This window comes from Lepus europaeus, chromosome 7 (genome assembly GCF_033115175.1).
Source record: "Lepus europaeus isolate LE1 chromosome 7, mLepTim1.pri, whole genome shotgun sequence".
NCBI lineage: Eukaryota > Metazoa > Chordata > Mammalia > Lagomorpha > Leporidae > Lepus > Lepus europaeus.
Genome location: NC_084833.1, coordinates 105,680,030 through 105,694,696, shown reverse-complemented (window position 1 = coordinate 105,694,696; position 14,667 = coordinate 105,680,030). Strand labels below are relative to the sequence as shown.

The 14,667-nt window shown below is 44.1% G+C and overlaps 1 protein-coding gene across 5 annotated transcripts in view; it reads right to left on the bottom strand.

Annotated features, from left to right (window-relative positions):
- The window catches only part of RNF214 (ring finger protein 214), a 33,095-nt gene that overhangs the window by 1,234 nt on the left and 17,194 nt on the right, over positions 1-14,667 (bottom strand). For 2 of the 5 annotated variants that reach the window (XM_062197087.1, XM_062197090.1), the window contains exons 6-14: positions 11,401-11,540; positions 4,920-5,016; positions 4,670-4,758; positions 2,417-2,507; positions 2,078-2,176; positions 1,228-1,604; positions 979-1,111; positions 663-767; positions 275-370 (exon numbers count right to left, since the gene is read on the bottom strand). In XM_062197087.1, coding sequence (XP_062053071.1) covers positions 275-370; positions 663-767; positions 979-1,111; positions 1,228-1,604; positions 2,078-2,176; positions 2,417-2,507; positions 4,670-4,758; positions 4,920-5,016; positions 11,401-11,540 — 1,227 coding nt within the window. The remainder of the gene's footprint in view (positions 1-274; positions 371-662; positions 768-978; positions 1,112-1,227; positions 1,605-2,077; positions 2,177-2,416; positions 2,508-4,669; positions 4,759-4,919; positions 5,017-11,400; positions 11,541-14,667) is intronic. The other 3 variants (XM_062197088.1, XM_062197091.1, XM_062197089.1) reach the window with 2 other exon arrangements.

Sequence of the window (14,667 nt, the reverse complement as noted above, 5' to 3'; positions counted from 1 at the left end):
AGATATGTAGGATTACCTTTTATTGTCAATTTTTCAAGAAAGAGACTATTGGTGCTCTAGTATAATTGCTTATCCAGGAAGGGTATGGGGTAAAAAGAAGCTGGGAGATCCCAGCTGCAGTATTCTGAATTCTGCTGATGTTTAAGCCATAATTTGTAGAAACATCTGATGATCAGACATCATGATGAGCATGAACACAGCAAAATGTTCAAGAAAAATTCTCTCAGCTATTGGAAGAGACACAGTAGAAAATGAGGATGTATGTAGCACCCACCTCTTTGTGCAGCACATGAGTGCATGCCATTGGGTGCAGCTCACTGGGCTGGACAAGTTTCTGGCACATCAGACACAGCTTACAGGTGGCTGGTGCCTGCAGAACAGAGGCAGGATCACAAGGTAAGGAAACTCTGGGCCTCCTTGCCTTTCATGCCCACAATTCCATCTACTATTTCCAGGACAGGCCACGGGGCAGAAAAGATTTTACACCAAAAGAAATGAGTCCAAGTATAGATCCCTTCCTAAAGTACTGGCCTGTTGCCAGAATGGCTAAAAACAAGCAAGCTGACAAAATAACGCTTTCTTCCTGCACTCCACTGTAAACCCACTCCCTCCTCACCCCCAACTTTGGCATACTCCAGGTGTTCCAAGAAAAGGAGTCTTACATGTGAAGACCTTCCCGGATATGAAACTTGGGCAGAAGGCAAGAACATTGGGGTACTGATTTGGGCCAGTGGAGCAGGGTACAAGGCCCGGATCCGACCAAGTGGCTGTGGGTAGAAACATTGTCAGAGTAAAGGAAGAGTCTGTGTAACACAGCATACGACAAAAAGAAATCATTTACTTTCCACTCCAACAAAGGAAGAAAGCAGACTAAATAACCCTGCTGCAATGCTTCTTCCCACCCCAAATTTTTCTGAGACCTGCCTCTCCCCCCACACCTCAGTAGGCCGAAGTTCTTCCCTAAGAAACTTCCCTTACCTGAGTACTCGCTGCCACCCGCTCGTGTTCTGCCAGCCGTGCAGCCACCAGCTGGATCAGTTCCTCCATGGTCAGGCCTGCCATGGTGGTACGTGCCGTCTTGATCTGCTGGAGAATATTGGTCATCTGGGCCCTAAGAAAGAAAAATGTTGAGACAGAGTCTATTCTGTACCCATGAAACCTATCCTACTTTAACTCATAAACATTTTTCTAATAAAGATATTTTGATCAATCCTTAAAGACACTTACTTATTGCACTGTGGAAACCGAGTCAGCAGCTTTTCCAGGATCTTCTCCAGTTTGTCTACTGGTTGGGGCCGGGGAGATTCAGTAGAAGCCTTAACACCGCCCAAGCCTGGGGGAGGCGGGATGGAGGCGGCAGGGGGCATGTGTGGACCGTGGGGGCTGACAAGGGAACCCAATCCAGGGCTATTTCTCCCATGGGAGCCAGGAAGGGGTGGGGAAGGCTGGTTGGGCTGGGAAAGGGCAGGGTTCATGATTGGGAAAGACAAGGAACGGGGATCTGCACTGGGCATAACCATGGGCATTGTGACCTGCCCAAGGGAGAAGGGCATCCGAGGAGCCAGAGAGGGGTTGGGCTGAAACACCTGAAGCATGAAGTCTGTCTGCAGAAGGGAAGAGGCAGAGGACAAGAGAAAAAGAAAGTTTAGGAGGAGCAGGTGTGTGCTGCAGTGGTTAAGATGCTACTTGGAACGTGCAAATTCCATACTGGAGCGCCTGGATTTGAGATCTAACTTTGCTCCCAACTCCAATTTCTTGCTAACGTACACCGTGGGAGGCAGCAAGCAATAGCTCAAGTGATTGGCCATATACAAAAGGAATCCGTACTGAGTTCCCAGCTTCTGGCTTCTGCCTGTCCCTGCCCAGAATATTGTAGGCATTTGGGTAATGAACAAGCAGATGGGTGATCTCTGTCTAGCTTTCAAGTAAGCAAGTTTAAGAAACTAGAGTAGAAATCAATGAGCAACTCTAGTACGGGAAAGGGATTATTCCATTATCTTCATAAAAAGAACAAGTAGAAGACTCTGGCTCTACCACTAACATAGACCAGTGGAATTCCCCAAGCCAGTTCTCTTACCTCTGATGGGGGTGGAGGCAAAGTGGGAGTAGGGATTTGAGGAAGGCTGCTCAGTTTGGCTCCATTCCTCACTAGCTGAATATGACTATTAAACTGGTCCTGGGCAGAAAAGAAAAAAAGAAAAGAAAGGATTATCCTTTATTGCTGAGCTAGTGAGCCTCTCTAGAGAGTACCATCCATCATCAAGGAAAAAAGAGAAGGGGGCAGGGCAGGCCCAACAGCAATGCAAAAAATAAATAAATAAATAAATAAAAATAAAAAAGCTACCATCTCCCCTTCACCAGAAGTGTTTAAACGCAAACTAACACTGACCAAATGGTCACCCATTACTACACATACCCGAACATTCTTTTTCATTATCCTAACTCCATTCAGTCTTGTCTCCCACTCCTGTTTGGAACGAACTGTCTCCAGGGTTGGAGGAGTTGACCTTTCAAGAAACCAACAGAAATTTACAGAATTAAAAGAGGCCCAATTCCTACTTCTCTGAGATACCAAAACAGTAGTTAGCTTATGAACTTCTAAGAACAGGTAGAAGCAGGTGCAGAAGCCCAAGATTCTAAGTCATCCGCCTCCCTTTAACCATATCATATTTTTAAGATTTATTTATGTATTTGAAAGTCAGAGTTACAGAGAGAGAGAAGGAGAGGTAGAGAGAGAGAGGTCTTCCATCCGCTGTTTCACTCCCCAACTAGCCATTCTTCTGGTCTCCTACGTGGGTGCAGGGGTCCAAGGACTTGGGCCATCTTCTATTGTTTTCCCAGGCCATAGCAGAGAGCTGGATCAGAAGTGGAGCAGCCAGGACTCAAACTGGTGCCCATATGGGACGCCAGCACTGCAGGCAGCGGCTTTACTCACTATGCCACAATGCCGACCCTTTAATTACATCATCTTTAAAGGCAGTTATTCAAGAAAGAGGACCAACCACAGAGAGAGATTTTGTCTGCCTGAAAATGCCACAGAAGTCTTCCAAATTCTGACAGAAAAAAGAAAAATGACTACCTAAGAAACAAACCTCCATGACTGTGGCTATGCTTTGACAGCTCAACATGTTGTTTATTAATGGAAATAATAGAATAAAGGTGCAAACCTATAAAACTGTAGAAGGGAAGTTAAAGAGTGAGGAAAAGTTTCTAACATGGGGAGAGAAATCACTGAGCAATTACTACACACAAATATACCCTTAGAGTTCCTGAAGAAAGAATGACTATCATAGCCAGCACCGCAGCTCACTAGGCTAATCCTCTGCCTGTGGCGCCGGCACCCCGGGTTCTAGTCCCGATTGGGGCACCGTATTCTGTCCCAGTTGCTCCTCTTCCAGTCCAGCTCTCTGCTGTGGCCCGGGAAGGCAGTGGAGGATGGCCCAAGTGCTTGGGCTCCTGGCTTCGGATCGGCACAGTGCGCCGGCCGTAGCGTTTTGGGGGGTGAACCTTTCTCTGTCTCTCTAGCTCTGCCTGTCAAAAAAAAAAAAAAAAAAAAAAAAGATTTGGTGGTCTAAGGGTTCAAAAGCCTAAAACACATATGCAGACTTCAGGACCACTAACACCTTGGAATGGAAAGGTACGAGGGCCGGTGTTGTGGCAGTCATGCAGGGAGAGGCTTAGAATGGAAGCAGGGAGAGTCGTTAGGAAGCTAGCACAGGAATCCAGGTAAGAGATAACAGTAGCCCTGAGTGTGGTAGAAAGGTGATAAGAAGCAGACTTTGGGTGGATTTTGAAGAGACAGCAGGACCTGCTGATAAAGGATTGAGGGACAAAGACTGGGAAAATAATGAAATAAAAAACCCTCACAAATTCTTGGATGAGCAACTATTAAATGATGGAGAGATGGGGAAGGCTAGAAGAGGAACAAGTTTGGAAGGAAAATATTAAGAATTCTGTAGCGTGGGGCAAGCAACGTGGCATAGTGGGTAAAGCTGCCGCCTGAAGTGCTGGCATCCCATATGGACACCAATTTGAGTCCTGGCTGCTCCACTTCCGATCCAGCTCTCTGCTACTGTGCCTGGGAAAGCAGCAGAGGATGGCCTAAGCACTTGTGCCCAAGAATCCACATGGGAAACCTAGAAGAAGCCCCTGGCTCCTGGCTTCAGATTGGCCCAGCTCTGGCCATTGTGGCCATTTGGGGAATGAACCAGTGGACAGAAGATTTTCTCTCTCTGTCTCTCTCTCTCCCTCTGTATAACTCTGCCTTTCAAATAAACAAATAAATCTTAAAAAAAAAAAAAAAATTCTGTAGTATGTAGCTGGCCCTATGGTGCAGTGGGTTAAGCTGCCACTTGCATCCCCTATCAGAATGCCAGTCTGAGTACCAGCTCTTCCACTTCTGATCCAGCCTCCTACTAAGTCACCTGGGAAGGCAGAGAATGATGTCCCAAGTACTTGAGCCTTTGCCACCCATGTGGGAAACAAGGATGGAGTTTCTTGTTCCTGGCTTTGGTCTGGCCCAGACTCAGCTGTTGTGGCCATTTGTGGAGTGAACCAGTGGATGGAAGATCAATCTTTCTATTTCTGTCTCTCCCTGTCTCTATCACTTTGCCTTTCAAATAACTAAATAATCTTAAAAAAAAAAAAAAAAAGATGGGAAGGTACTCACTTGAGGTAAGTAAGATGCAGCTCTGCCTCCTTTTCTGCTTCTTCTAGTTTCAATACCAGCAATTCTTTCCGGCTCTCTAGTGATAAGATCTAAGGGAACCACACACACACACAAATACTTTATTAATTTCACATATACAAAGCTATCTCTACATAGTTAACACAAATGCTTACTGGCTTTTCTTTACACCTAAAGTATATACCATCTGGAAGCCCAAGATGAAAGCTTTCAAGACATCAGCTCTTCTTACCTCTGCCTTCCAGGCCCGCTCTGTCTCTTCCATAATGTTCCGATTTATTTCACCATCCTGATTCTTGAGTCTATCCAGTTCCATTTCCCACACCTCTCTGTAAAAAGAAACCAACTTGGTCTGCCAGGTCTGTTACAAGAAGTCTTTAAGTATTAACTATAAAGTGGTCTACAATTACACAAAGGCCCTACATATGGAAGCACAAACGTTCACATCTCCACTTGCTAAAACAAGGTTACCTACAGCAGGAAAAAAAGTGTATCTTAAAAAGAAATAAAACCCTCACTGAAGGCAGAACGCTCATCTTTGTTGCTCATTATGGCATTTCTCTGATTTCCCACCTGTCTTCTAGTATGTGCACTGAAGAAGGCAGAAACAAAGTCTATTTAATATTCATCTCTAATTCAGTATTTACCAATTCACTACCAAACAGGTACTGGCTTATGCGTTTCAGATTTTCTTAGCTATAGTAAACATTCTTCAAAAGGAAAAAATGCTTTCTCCATGCCCAGGACTTCTCATTTTCACTGATTTCCTCTCTTCTTACACACTCCCATCCCCTTCTCTGTAGTGCAGTATTCACACTTCACATTCAAGGTTGGAGTGATCAACTATCCCAGTATGCCTAGTACTAAGGGATTTTTCATAGGATGTGGGACTTTCTTTTTTTTTTTTTTTTCTTTTTTCTTTTTTTTGACAGGCAGAGTGGACAGTGAGAGAGAGAGACAGAGAGAAAGGTCTTCCTTTTGCCGTTGGTTCACCTCCCAATGGCCACTGCGGCCAGCGCGCTGCGGCCGGCACATCGTGCTGATCCGAAGCCAGGAGCCAGGTGCTTCTCCTGGTCTCCCATGCGGGTGCAGGGCCCAAGCACTTGGGCCACCCTCCACTGCCTTCCCGGGCCACAGCAGAGAGCTGGACTGGAAGAGGAGCAACCGGGACAGAATCTGGCACCCCGACTGGGACTAGAACCCAGTGTGCCAGCACCGCAGGTGGAAGATTAGCCTAGTGAGCCGTGGCGCCGGCCAGATGTGGGACTTTCTGTGACTGGGACAGGTGATTACCCTACTCAGAACTGAAGAGGCCATTAAGGAATACAGCCAGCCAACAAAAGTCCTTATATTAGTCTTGACTATAGTAAGTTTTATAGCTAAAAGCATAGGTTACCTAGATCAGTGGGCAGAAGGGCATAAAAATGTTTATTTTCACTGAATTTTTAAAAAGGTAAAAATAGGGGCTAGCACTGTAACAGTGGATTAAAGCCCTGGCCTGCAGTGCCGGCATTCCATATGAGCGCTGGTTCAAGTCCCAGCTGCTCTACTTCTGATATAGCCCTCTGCTACGGTCTGGGAAAGCAGCAGAAGATGGCCCAAGTCCTTGGGCCCCTGCACCTGCATGGGAGACCCAGAAAATGCTCCTGGCTCCTGGTTTTGGATCAGCACAGCTCTGGCCAATGCACCCATTGGGGAGTGAACCAGCGGATGGACGACCTCTCTCTCTCTGGCTCTACCTCTCTCTGTAACTCCTTCAGATAAATAAAATAAATCTTTTAAAAAAGGTAAAAATAGGAATAATAGCTTGAAAAGGAGTACATCCTAAGAAAAATGTTCTCTTCTTTCTTCAGTGAGAAAGTTTTATTCCCCTTCTGCTCGTTCAGTACCCTTACAAACATGAAAAAGCGTAATTCACCTACCAGAAGTTTCTGAGGCCCCTTCTACTCTCAAACTCTTGCTTTTGACCCAATTTCTGAACATCTCGCTCTCTATTTCATAGATACAGGGGTGTTTTGTGTTACACAAATATTCATTCATTCATTCAGACACATTCATTCATTCATTGTCATAAGTCTGCCCACAACTGACAAGATCTATTTAGCTAATAGAAATGAGTAGCTGGGCATTTTCTTTCGCTCTCCATATATTCTCCTCCCCAAATTAACTTCCTGTCAGAGGAAAAATTCTCTAACAGTTCTTTAGAAAAAGGTTTAAATGTGGGGTCAGCACTGTAGTGCAACAGGTTAAACCCCAGCCTGTAGCTCATCCCAGATGAGCACCTATTCGAGTCCCAGCTGCTCCACTTCTAATCCAGCTCCTTGCTAATGTACCTGGGAAAGCAACAGAGGATGGCTCAAGTGCTTGGGTCCCTGCACCCACATAGGAGACCTGAAGGAAGCTCCTGGCTCCTGGCTTTGGATTGGCTCAACTCTGGCTGTTGCAGCCATTTGGGGAGTAAACCAGCAGATGGAAGACTTCTATCTCTATCTCTACCAATCTATGTAACTCTTTCAAATAAATAAATCTTTTTTTTTTAAAGTGTCAATGTAGCTGTGTTTTCCTGCTATGACACATAATCCTGAGGTTTCAAAATACATCAGTCAGGATCCTCTTACCACAATATGTGAAACACGTTGGTGAGTCCATCAATGATCCATCTATTTACTCCTTGACAATGGGATAATTGTAGGAAAAAATGAGAGTTGTCTTCTGTGATTGAAGTTATGCTTGAAGATGATAAATGTCCACTAACACTCCTAACTTTCAGAAAACACATTGGTCAACTAGAAAGATGTACTTACATTAGAAAAACCCTACCTGTATCTATCCCTACCACTGAAACCTTTTCTCTAAAAATTTCCAACCAGGGGCCAGAGCTGTAGTGTAGAAGGTTAAGCCTCCGCCTGCAGTACTGGCATCCCATATGGGCACTGGTTCAAATCCCAGCTGCTCCACTTCCAATCTTTCTCCCTGCTAATGCATCTGGGAAAGCAGCAGAAGTCCTTGGACCACTGCACCCATGTGGGAGACCCGGAAGAAGCTCCTGCCTCCTGGCTTTGGATGGGCTCAGCTCTGGCTATTGAGGCCATTTGGGGAGTAAACCAGGTAATGGAAGACCTCTTTCTCTCTCTCTCTGCCTCTCTGTCACTCTGCCTTTCAAATAAATAAATAAATCTTAAAAAAAAAAAGAGAAAGATTTATTTATTTAAAAGTCAGAGTGACATAAGAAAAGGAAAGACAGACAGAGAGAGAGAGAGAGAGAGAGAGAATCTTCCATCTGCTGGTTCACTCCCCAAAGCCCTGCAAACAGCCATGGCTGGGCCAGACAGAAATCAGGAATTCTGTTCAAGTCTCCCTGGCGCGTGGTCAGAACTAAAGGACTTCATCTGCTGTCTCCCAGGTACATTAGCAGGAGGCTGATCAGAAGCAGAGGCAGAACTCTGTCCCAGGCGCTCTGATATACGATGTGAGCATCCCAAGCAGTGGTTTGACCTGCTGTGCCACAATACCAGCCTTAGCAATTACCACTTAAGAACAAATACATCTTTCCACATAATCAAACAACACCATAATAAACTCAAAACATTTAACAGATACAATATTATTACAACATATAATACATATTCAAATTTCCCCAATTATTCCAAAAATGTCCTGCGCTATTTTTCATTAATCCAAGATTAAACCAAAGATCATGCTTTGTACCTGATGGTCATGTTTCCTCCTTAACTTTTATAACTATCTGCCTTTCTAGATGCATTCATGCCACCACTATCATAGTATCAGTATGTACTTTGTCATTATCTTTCTCTCCTAATAAACAATCAGCTCCAGGGCCAGTGCTGTGGCGTAGTGGGTAAAGCCACTGCCTGTGGTGCCGGCATCCTATATGGATGCTGGTTCAAGTCCTGGCTGCTCCATTTCTGACCCAGCTCTCTGCTGTGGCCTGGCGGGACAGTGGAGGATGGGCCAAGTCCGTGGGCCCCTGTACCTGCGTAGGAGACCTGGAAGAAGCTCCTGGCTCCTGGCTTTGGATCAGCTCAGCTCCAGCTGTTGCAGCCACTTGGGGAGTGAACCAGAGGATAGAAGACCTCTCTTTCTCTCTGCCTCTCTGTAACTGTCTTGCAAATAAATAAATAAATCTTTAAATAAATAAATAAAATAATTAGCTCCTTGAGGACGTTTTATTCTCCAGGCCCACAACACCTGGCTCATAGGACTCAATAAATGTTGGCTGAGTGAATGAAACAAAGAGCTATGAACAAGAAATCTGACAGTTATGGACCAAATCGTGTACCCCTAAATTCACATGTGGAAGCTCTAACTTCCACTGTAGATGGGGATAGGGCCTTGAAGGAGGCAAATAAAGTTAAATGTGATCATAAGGATAGGGCCCTAATCCAACAGGACCAATGTCCTACAGGAAGAAGAGACATCAGTATTATATGGACACAGAGAAGGCCATTGTGAGAGCAGTCACGCGCAAGTCAGGAAGAAGGGCCTCACCAAAAAGAAAAGCTACATGCAGCTTCCAGAACTAGGAGAAAACAAATTTCTGTTGTTAGTCTGTGGTACTCTGTTGTGGCAGTCCCAGGTGTTTAATACAATGATCAAATCTCTGCCCACAGTTCCTGTGGATGATGGGACACTAAGGTAAACCTACATGACTGCTACAACAGACTCAAAGAACACCTATTCTTCCTGCTTCTTGAAAAATGAACCCTACATTTAACAGAAAAAATGACAAAACATTTCCAATGCTTATGATATACATTAAAAAAAAAAAAAAAACAGGGCAGGCATTTGGCCTAGCAGTTAAGACACCTGGCATTCCACATCGAAGGGCCTGGGATTGACACTGGCTCCAATTCCTGATTCTAGATTCCTGCTAATGCAAACTGGAAGGCAGAGGTGATGGTGACAGCTAAAGTGGTTTGATCCCTTCCATCCTCACTGGAGACCTTGATGAGCTCCTGGGTGCCAGCTCTGGCCAGACTCTGTTCTGGCTGCTGCAGGCATTTGGGGAGAGAACCAACAGGTAATTTCTCTCTCTCTCTCTGTTCCCCTGTGTGTGTGTGTGTGCATGTGTACACGCGTGCATGCCTGCCTGCCTGCCTTTCAAATGAATAAATTTTTAAAAACCAAACTGGATCGTCAAGACCTTGTGAAGCACAGCAAACCTGCTAGTGAAAATCAGTATTGGTAGCTATTTAATCAGACAGACAGGAACATTCAAAGAACATGTTTCACAGGGCCTTGAATAAAATTAGACTCATTTCCCTAACTGCTGCTCCTTAAGCTATCTGCTGCAGGGCTGGCACTGTGGCGCAGCAGGTTAACGTCCTGGCCTGAAGTGCCGGCATTCCATTTAGGCGCCAGTTCAAGACCGGGCTACTCCACTTCTGATCCAGCTCTCTGCTATGGCCTGGGAAAGCAGTGGAAGATGGCCCAAGTCCTTGGGCTCCTGCACCCGTGTGGGAGACCCGGAAGAAGCTCATGGCTCCTGACTGGCTCAGCTCTGGCCGTCGTGGCCAATTGGGGAGTGAACCAGCGGATGGAAGACTTTTCTCTCTCTCTCTCTCTGCCTCTCCTCTCTCTGTGTAACTCTTTCAAATAAATAAAATAAATAAATCTAAAAAAAAAAAAAAGATATCTGCCGCTAAGCTGGTATCTGTATGCCATGCCTCACCTTCCCCACACAGACTATGAAGTTGATGGCAGGGGGCTATGTTGCTGTGGGGCAGTAGCACTTGTCCTAATGGTGATCAATGACTGGGATAGTGTTCTGCTCTGAGAACACTCTTCGTAAGTGCTGAAAATTCACCATTATGGACAACTGACCCATCTTCTAATCACTAGTGTCACTAATTCTCATCAGAACAAGTGACTGGTCCTTAGGCTCTCTCCCACACATTCCTTCCCGTGTTGAAATTCCACAATTAATATTTTCAGACATGGAAAATGATTCAGTAAATGAGCTTGTTACTTTTCACTTAGCATCCTAACACATTAGCAAAAGTCAGTATTTTCCTGATAATTAAAAATTCATTTTAGTAGAATTTAAATAAAATGACCACAATATTCATAGCACTTTGGTTTCCAAACAGCTCATGTTAAGAAACTTGGAAAATTGAGAATCTAACAAATTCTATTCCTATCCTGCTCTTTTTTTTAAAGATTTATTATTTATTTTATTTGAAAGGCAAAGTTACAAAGAGAAAGGGATCCCTAAGAGAAAGATCTTTCATCTGCTGGTTCACTCCCCAAATGGCCCCAACAGCCAGGGCTATGCCAGGCCAAAGCCACGAGTCAGGAGCTTCTTCTAGGTTTCCCACATAGGTTCAGGGGTCCAAGTACTTGGGCTACCTTCCAAAATGTTAATGGAGTTAATGGAGTTCATTGCTTGAACGTCTTAAAAAAATTGTCATAAAGCAATTGAAACAGGTGTTAGATGCATATCAAAATCTTGATCATACTTGGGACTCAACAATTAACTGTTATCATTTCAAGGTAGTAATAAATCTGAAATTATTTCACGAAATCTAACATGGGGTACTGAGGAAGCTAAAGTCATTGGACAGTTTTCACTGGGGGATTTGTTTTCAAATAAAAATTAGACCACCAGAAAAGAACCTGAAAGCACAAATGGGACTGGCACCTTATGTGTACACACACACACATGCAGAGGTTTTATTCTTAACATCATTTACCTTCTGCCCTTCTCACAAAGCTTTTCAATTTCAGCTTTCAGATCCTGCTCCTTCTGCAAAAACTCCTTCTTTTCTTTCTCTATCTTCTTCTTTGTTTCTTCTCGCTTTATTGTCACATCCTGAATCGCCTTTAGTATTTCCTGAATCCCACACAATCATAGACACAAACAAAAGAGGCATTAAGTTAGTTCTTCTATCTATAGATTACTTTGAGCTATCACAAATTCATATACTGACTTTAGTGAATTCAAACTGAATTGAAAGAATCGGTTGATGAGTAGCTCTAAAAGCCAGACCTAAGGAGAAAAGTTACAGTAACATAGATTTCAACTCAACAGGAGAAAGAATTTCTAATAATCACAACTGTTTAAAAAAGGAATACACTGCCTTGAGAGGCAGAAAGTTCTCCCTTACAGGTGTTGAAACACAGGCTGAATGAACACCTGTCAAGAATGCTGAGAAAAGCATCCCTGTACCAGGTGGGAGCTTGTTACAGTCAACAAAGATGTTCTTGTTTTGTTTTGTTACAGTTCTACTACATTGTGTGTAGTGGATTTTCCTTCATTTGTATTCTTACAACTTAACAATAAATATGTGTGTGTGTACATATATAAAAAATAAGTCAAACAGGGACAGGAATTTGGCCTTGTGATTAAGCTGTCAGTTAAGATGTTTGCATCCCATATCGGAGTACCCAGGTTTGAGTCGCATCTCAGCTCCCAGTTCCAGTTCCCTGTTAATATACACCTGGGAGGCAGTAGTGATGGCTCAAGGAGTTGGGTTCCAGCCACCTATGTGGGAGACCTGGGTTGATTCCAGCTCTTGGCTATTGTCTGACCAAGCCCCAGGCACTGCAGGCACTTGGACTGCATGAGCAGATAGCAGATTTCTGTCTGTCTTTCAAATAAGTAAGTAAATACTTAAAAAAAAAAAAAAAGTTAAGGATAATGTTGTGGCATAGTGGGTAAAGCTGCCACTTGGGATCCCAGTATCCCATATGGGCAGTGGTTCATGTCCTGGCTATTCCACTTCCAATCCAGCTCCCTGCTAATGGTCTGGAGAGGCAACAGAAGACGGCTCAGGTGTCTGGGCCCCAGCCACCCACATAGGAGACCTGAATTGAGTTCTGAGCTCCTGGCTTTGGCATGGCCCAGCACTGGCCATTGCAGCCATCTGAGGAGTGAACCAGGGGATGGAAAAATCAATCTCTCCCTCTCTGTCTGTACCTTTCTCTGTAAATCTTTCAAAAATAAATGTCTTTTTTAAAAAATTTAAAAATTAAAAAAAAATTTAAGTTAAATAACACAAAGTTTATAAAATTAAGTTACCCTTGATTTCATAAAACTTCCATCCATAAAGTAATCAATGTCTTAAATGCATTGTGCTATACTTTCATGTCTTTCTCATAAAAACACATGTATTAGGGAGTCTTCAGAGTGCTCACTGAAAGTACATGTAGTTTTTTAAAAGATTTATTTTTATTTATTTGAAAGGCAGAGTTAGAGAGAGAGAGAGAGAGAGCGAGCGAGCGCTTCTATCTCCTGGTTCACTCCCCAGATGACCACAACTGCTGGGGCTGGACCTGGCCAAAACAAGCACCTGGAACTCCACCTGAGTCTCCCATGTGGGTAGCAGGGGCCCAAGGACTTGGGTCATCTTCCACTACTTTCCCAGGTACATAGGAAAGTTAAGCCGCTGAGGCTTGAATCGGCACCCATATGGGATACCAGTGGCATTACAGGCAGCAGCTTAACCCACTGTGCCGCAACGCTGGCCCTGAAAAACACATATTATGAAAAAATAATGTATAGGTTTCAAATTTTTGTACCAAAATAAACTTGTCTTTTCATCTCTTTTTCCAAGGGTACTTTTTGAAGTACCCTTGAATACTTAGGTAAATCTGACTTATTACTTTGTATTTCATTTCTCAAAAATATTAGAACATCTTCTGTACATTATTTGCATCATGCTTTTCGTATATTTCTGATTTGCTTTTTCTCTTCTGTGAATTTGTTTATAACTGTGATTAGCAAAGTAATACATGCCCACCCCAAGATGTCCACAATCTAAGCTCGGGAATTTGTAAATAAGTTACTCTCCGTGACAAAAGGGACTTTGGAGATGTTATTAGGAGAAAAGCACAAGATGGGGAGATTATCCTGGGTTATCTAGTGAGGGCCAATCTAATCACATGAATCCTTAAAGGTAGAGGATTATTTCCAGTTGAGTTCAGAGCAAGATGTGATTAGCAAAGAAGTCAGACAGGTAACAGTGCTGCTGGTTTTGAAGATGAAGGAAGGGGACCACAAGTCAAGGAGTGCAGATGACCTCTAAAGCAAGGGTGGGGAACTTTTTTTCTGCCAAGGGTCACTTGGATACTTACAGCACCATTCATTGGCCAGACAAGGTTATCAACTTAAAAATTAGCCTGGTAGGGGCTGGCGCTGTGGCTTAGAGGGTGAAGCTACCACCTGCAGTGCCAGAATACCATATTGGTGCTGGTTTGAGTCCCAGCTGCTACACCTCTGGTCCAGCTCTCTGCTATGGCCTGAGAAAGCAGTGGAAGTTGGCCAAGTCCTTGGGACCCTGCACTTGTGTGGGGGACCCAGAAGATGCTCCAGGCTCCTGGCTTCAGATCAACCCAGTTCCAGCCATTACGGCCATTTTGGGAGTGAACCAGCCAATGGACGACCTCTCTCTTTCTCTATCTCTGCCTCTCTTAACTCTTCCTTTCAAATAAATAAATAAATCTTTAAAACAGAATTAGCCTGTTAGGAGCCAGCATTGAGGTGCAGGTTAAGCTACTGCTTGCATCACCAATATCCCATATGAATGTATTAGTTCAAGTCCCAGTTGCTCCATTTCCAATTCAACTCCCTCCCTTGGGAAGGCAGCAGAAGATGGCCCTGCCACCTACATAGGAGTCTAGGATGGAGTTCCTGGCTCCTGCCTTTGGCCTGGCCCAGGCCCATGCCATCTGTGGCCACTTAGGGAGTAAACCAGTGGACAGAAGATCTCTTTCACTCTCTCTCTCATTCTCTCTAACTCTGCCTTTCAAATAAATATAGATCTTTAAAAAAAAAAAAAATTAGCCTGCTGCAGATTTATCGAATTTCAAGCCCCACCTGCAATGGCCTTGGCAGGGCCAGTCCAAACGATCCTGTGGGACTTATCTCCAGGCCCATAGCCTGGATATTTGCCATCTCTGCTCTTGAAGTTGGAGAAGCAAAGAAGCATGCTCTTGCACAGAATCCCAGAAGAGAATGC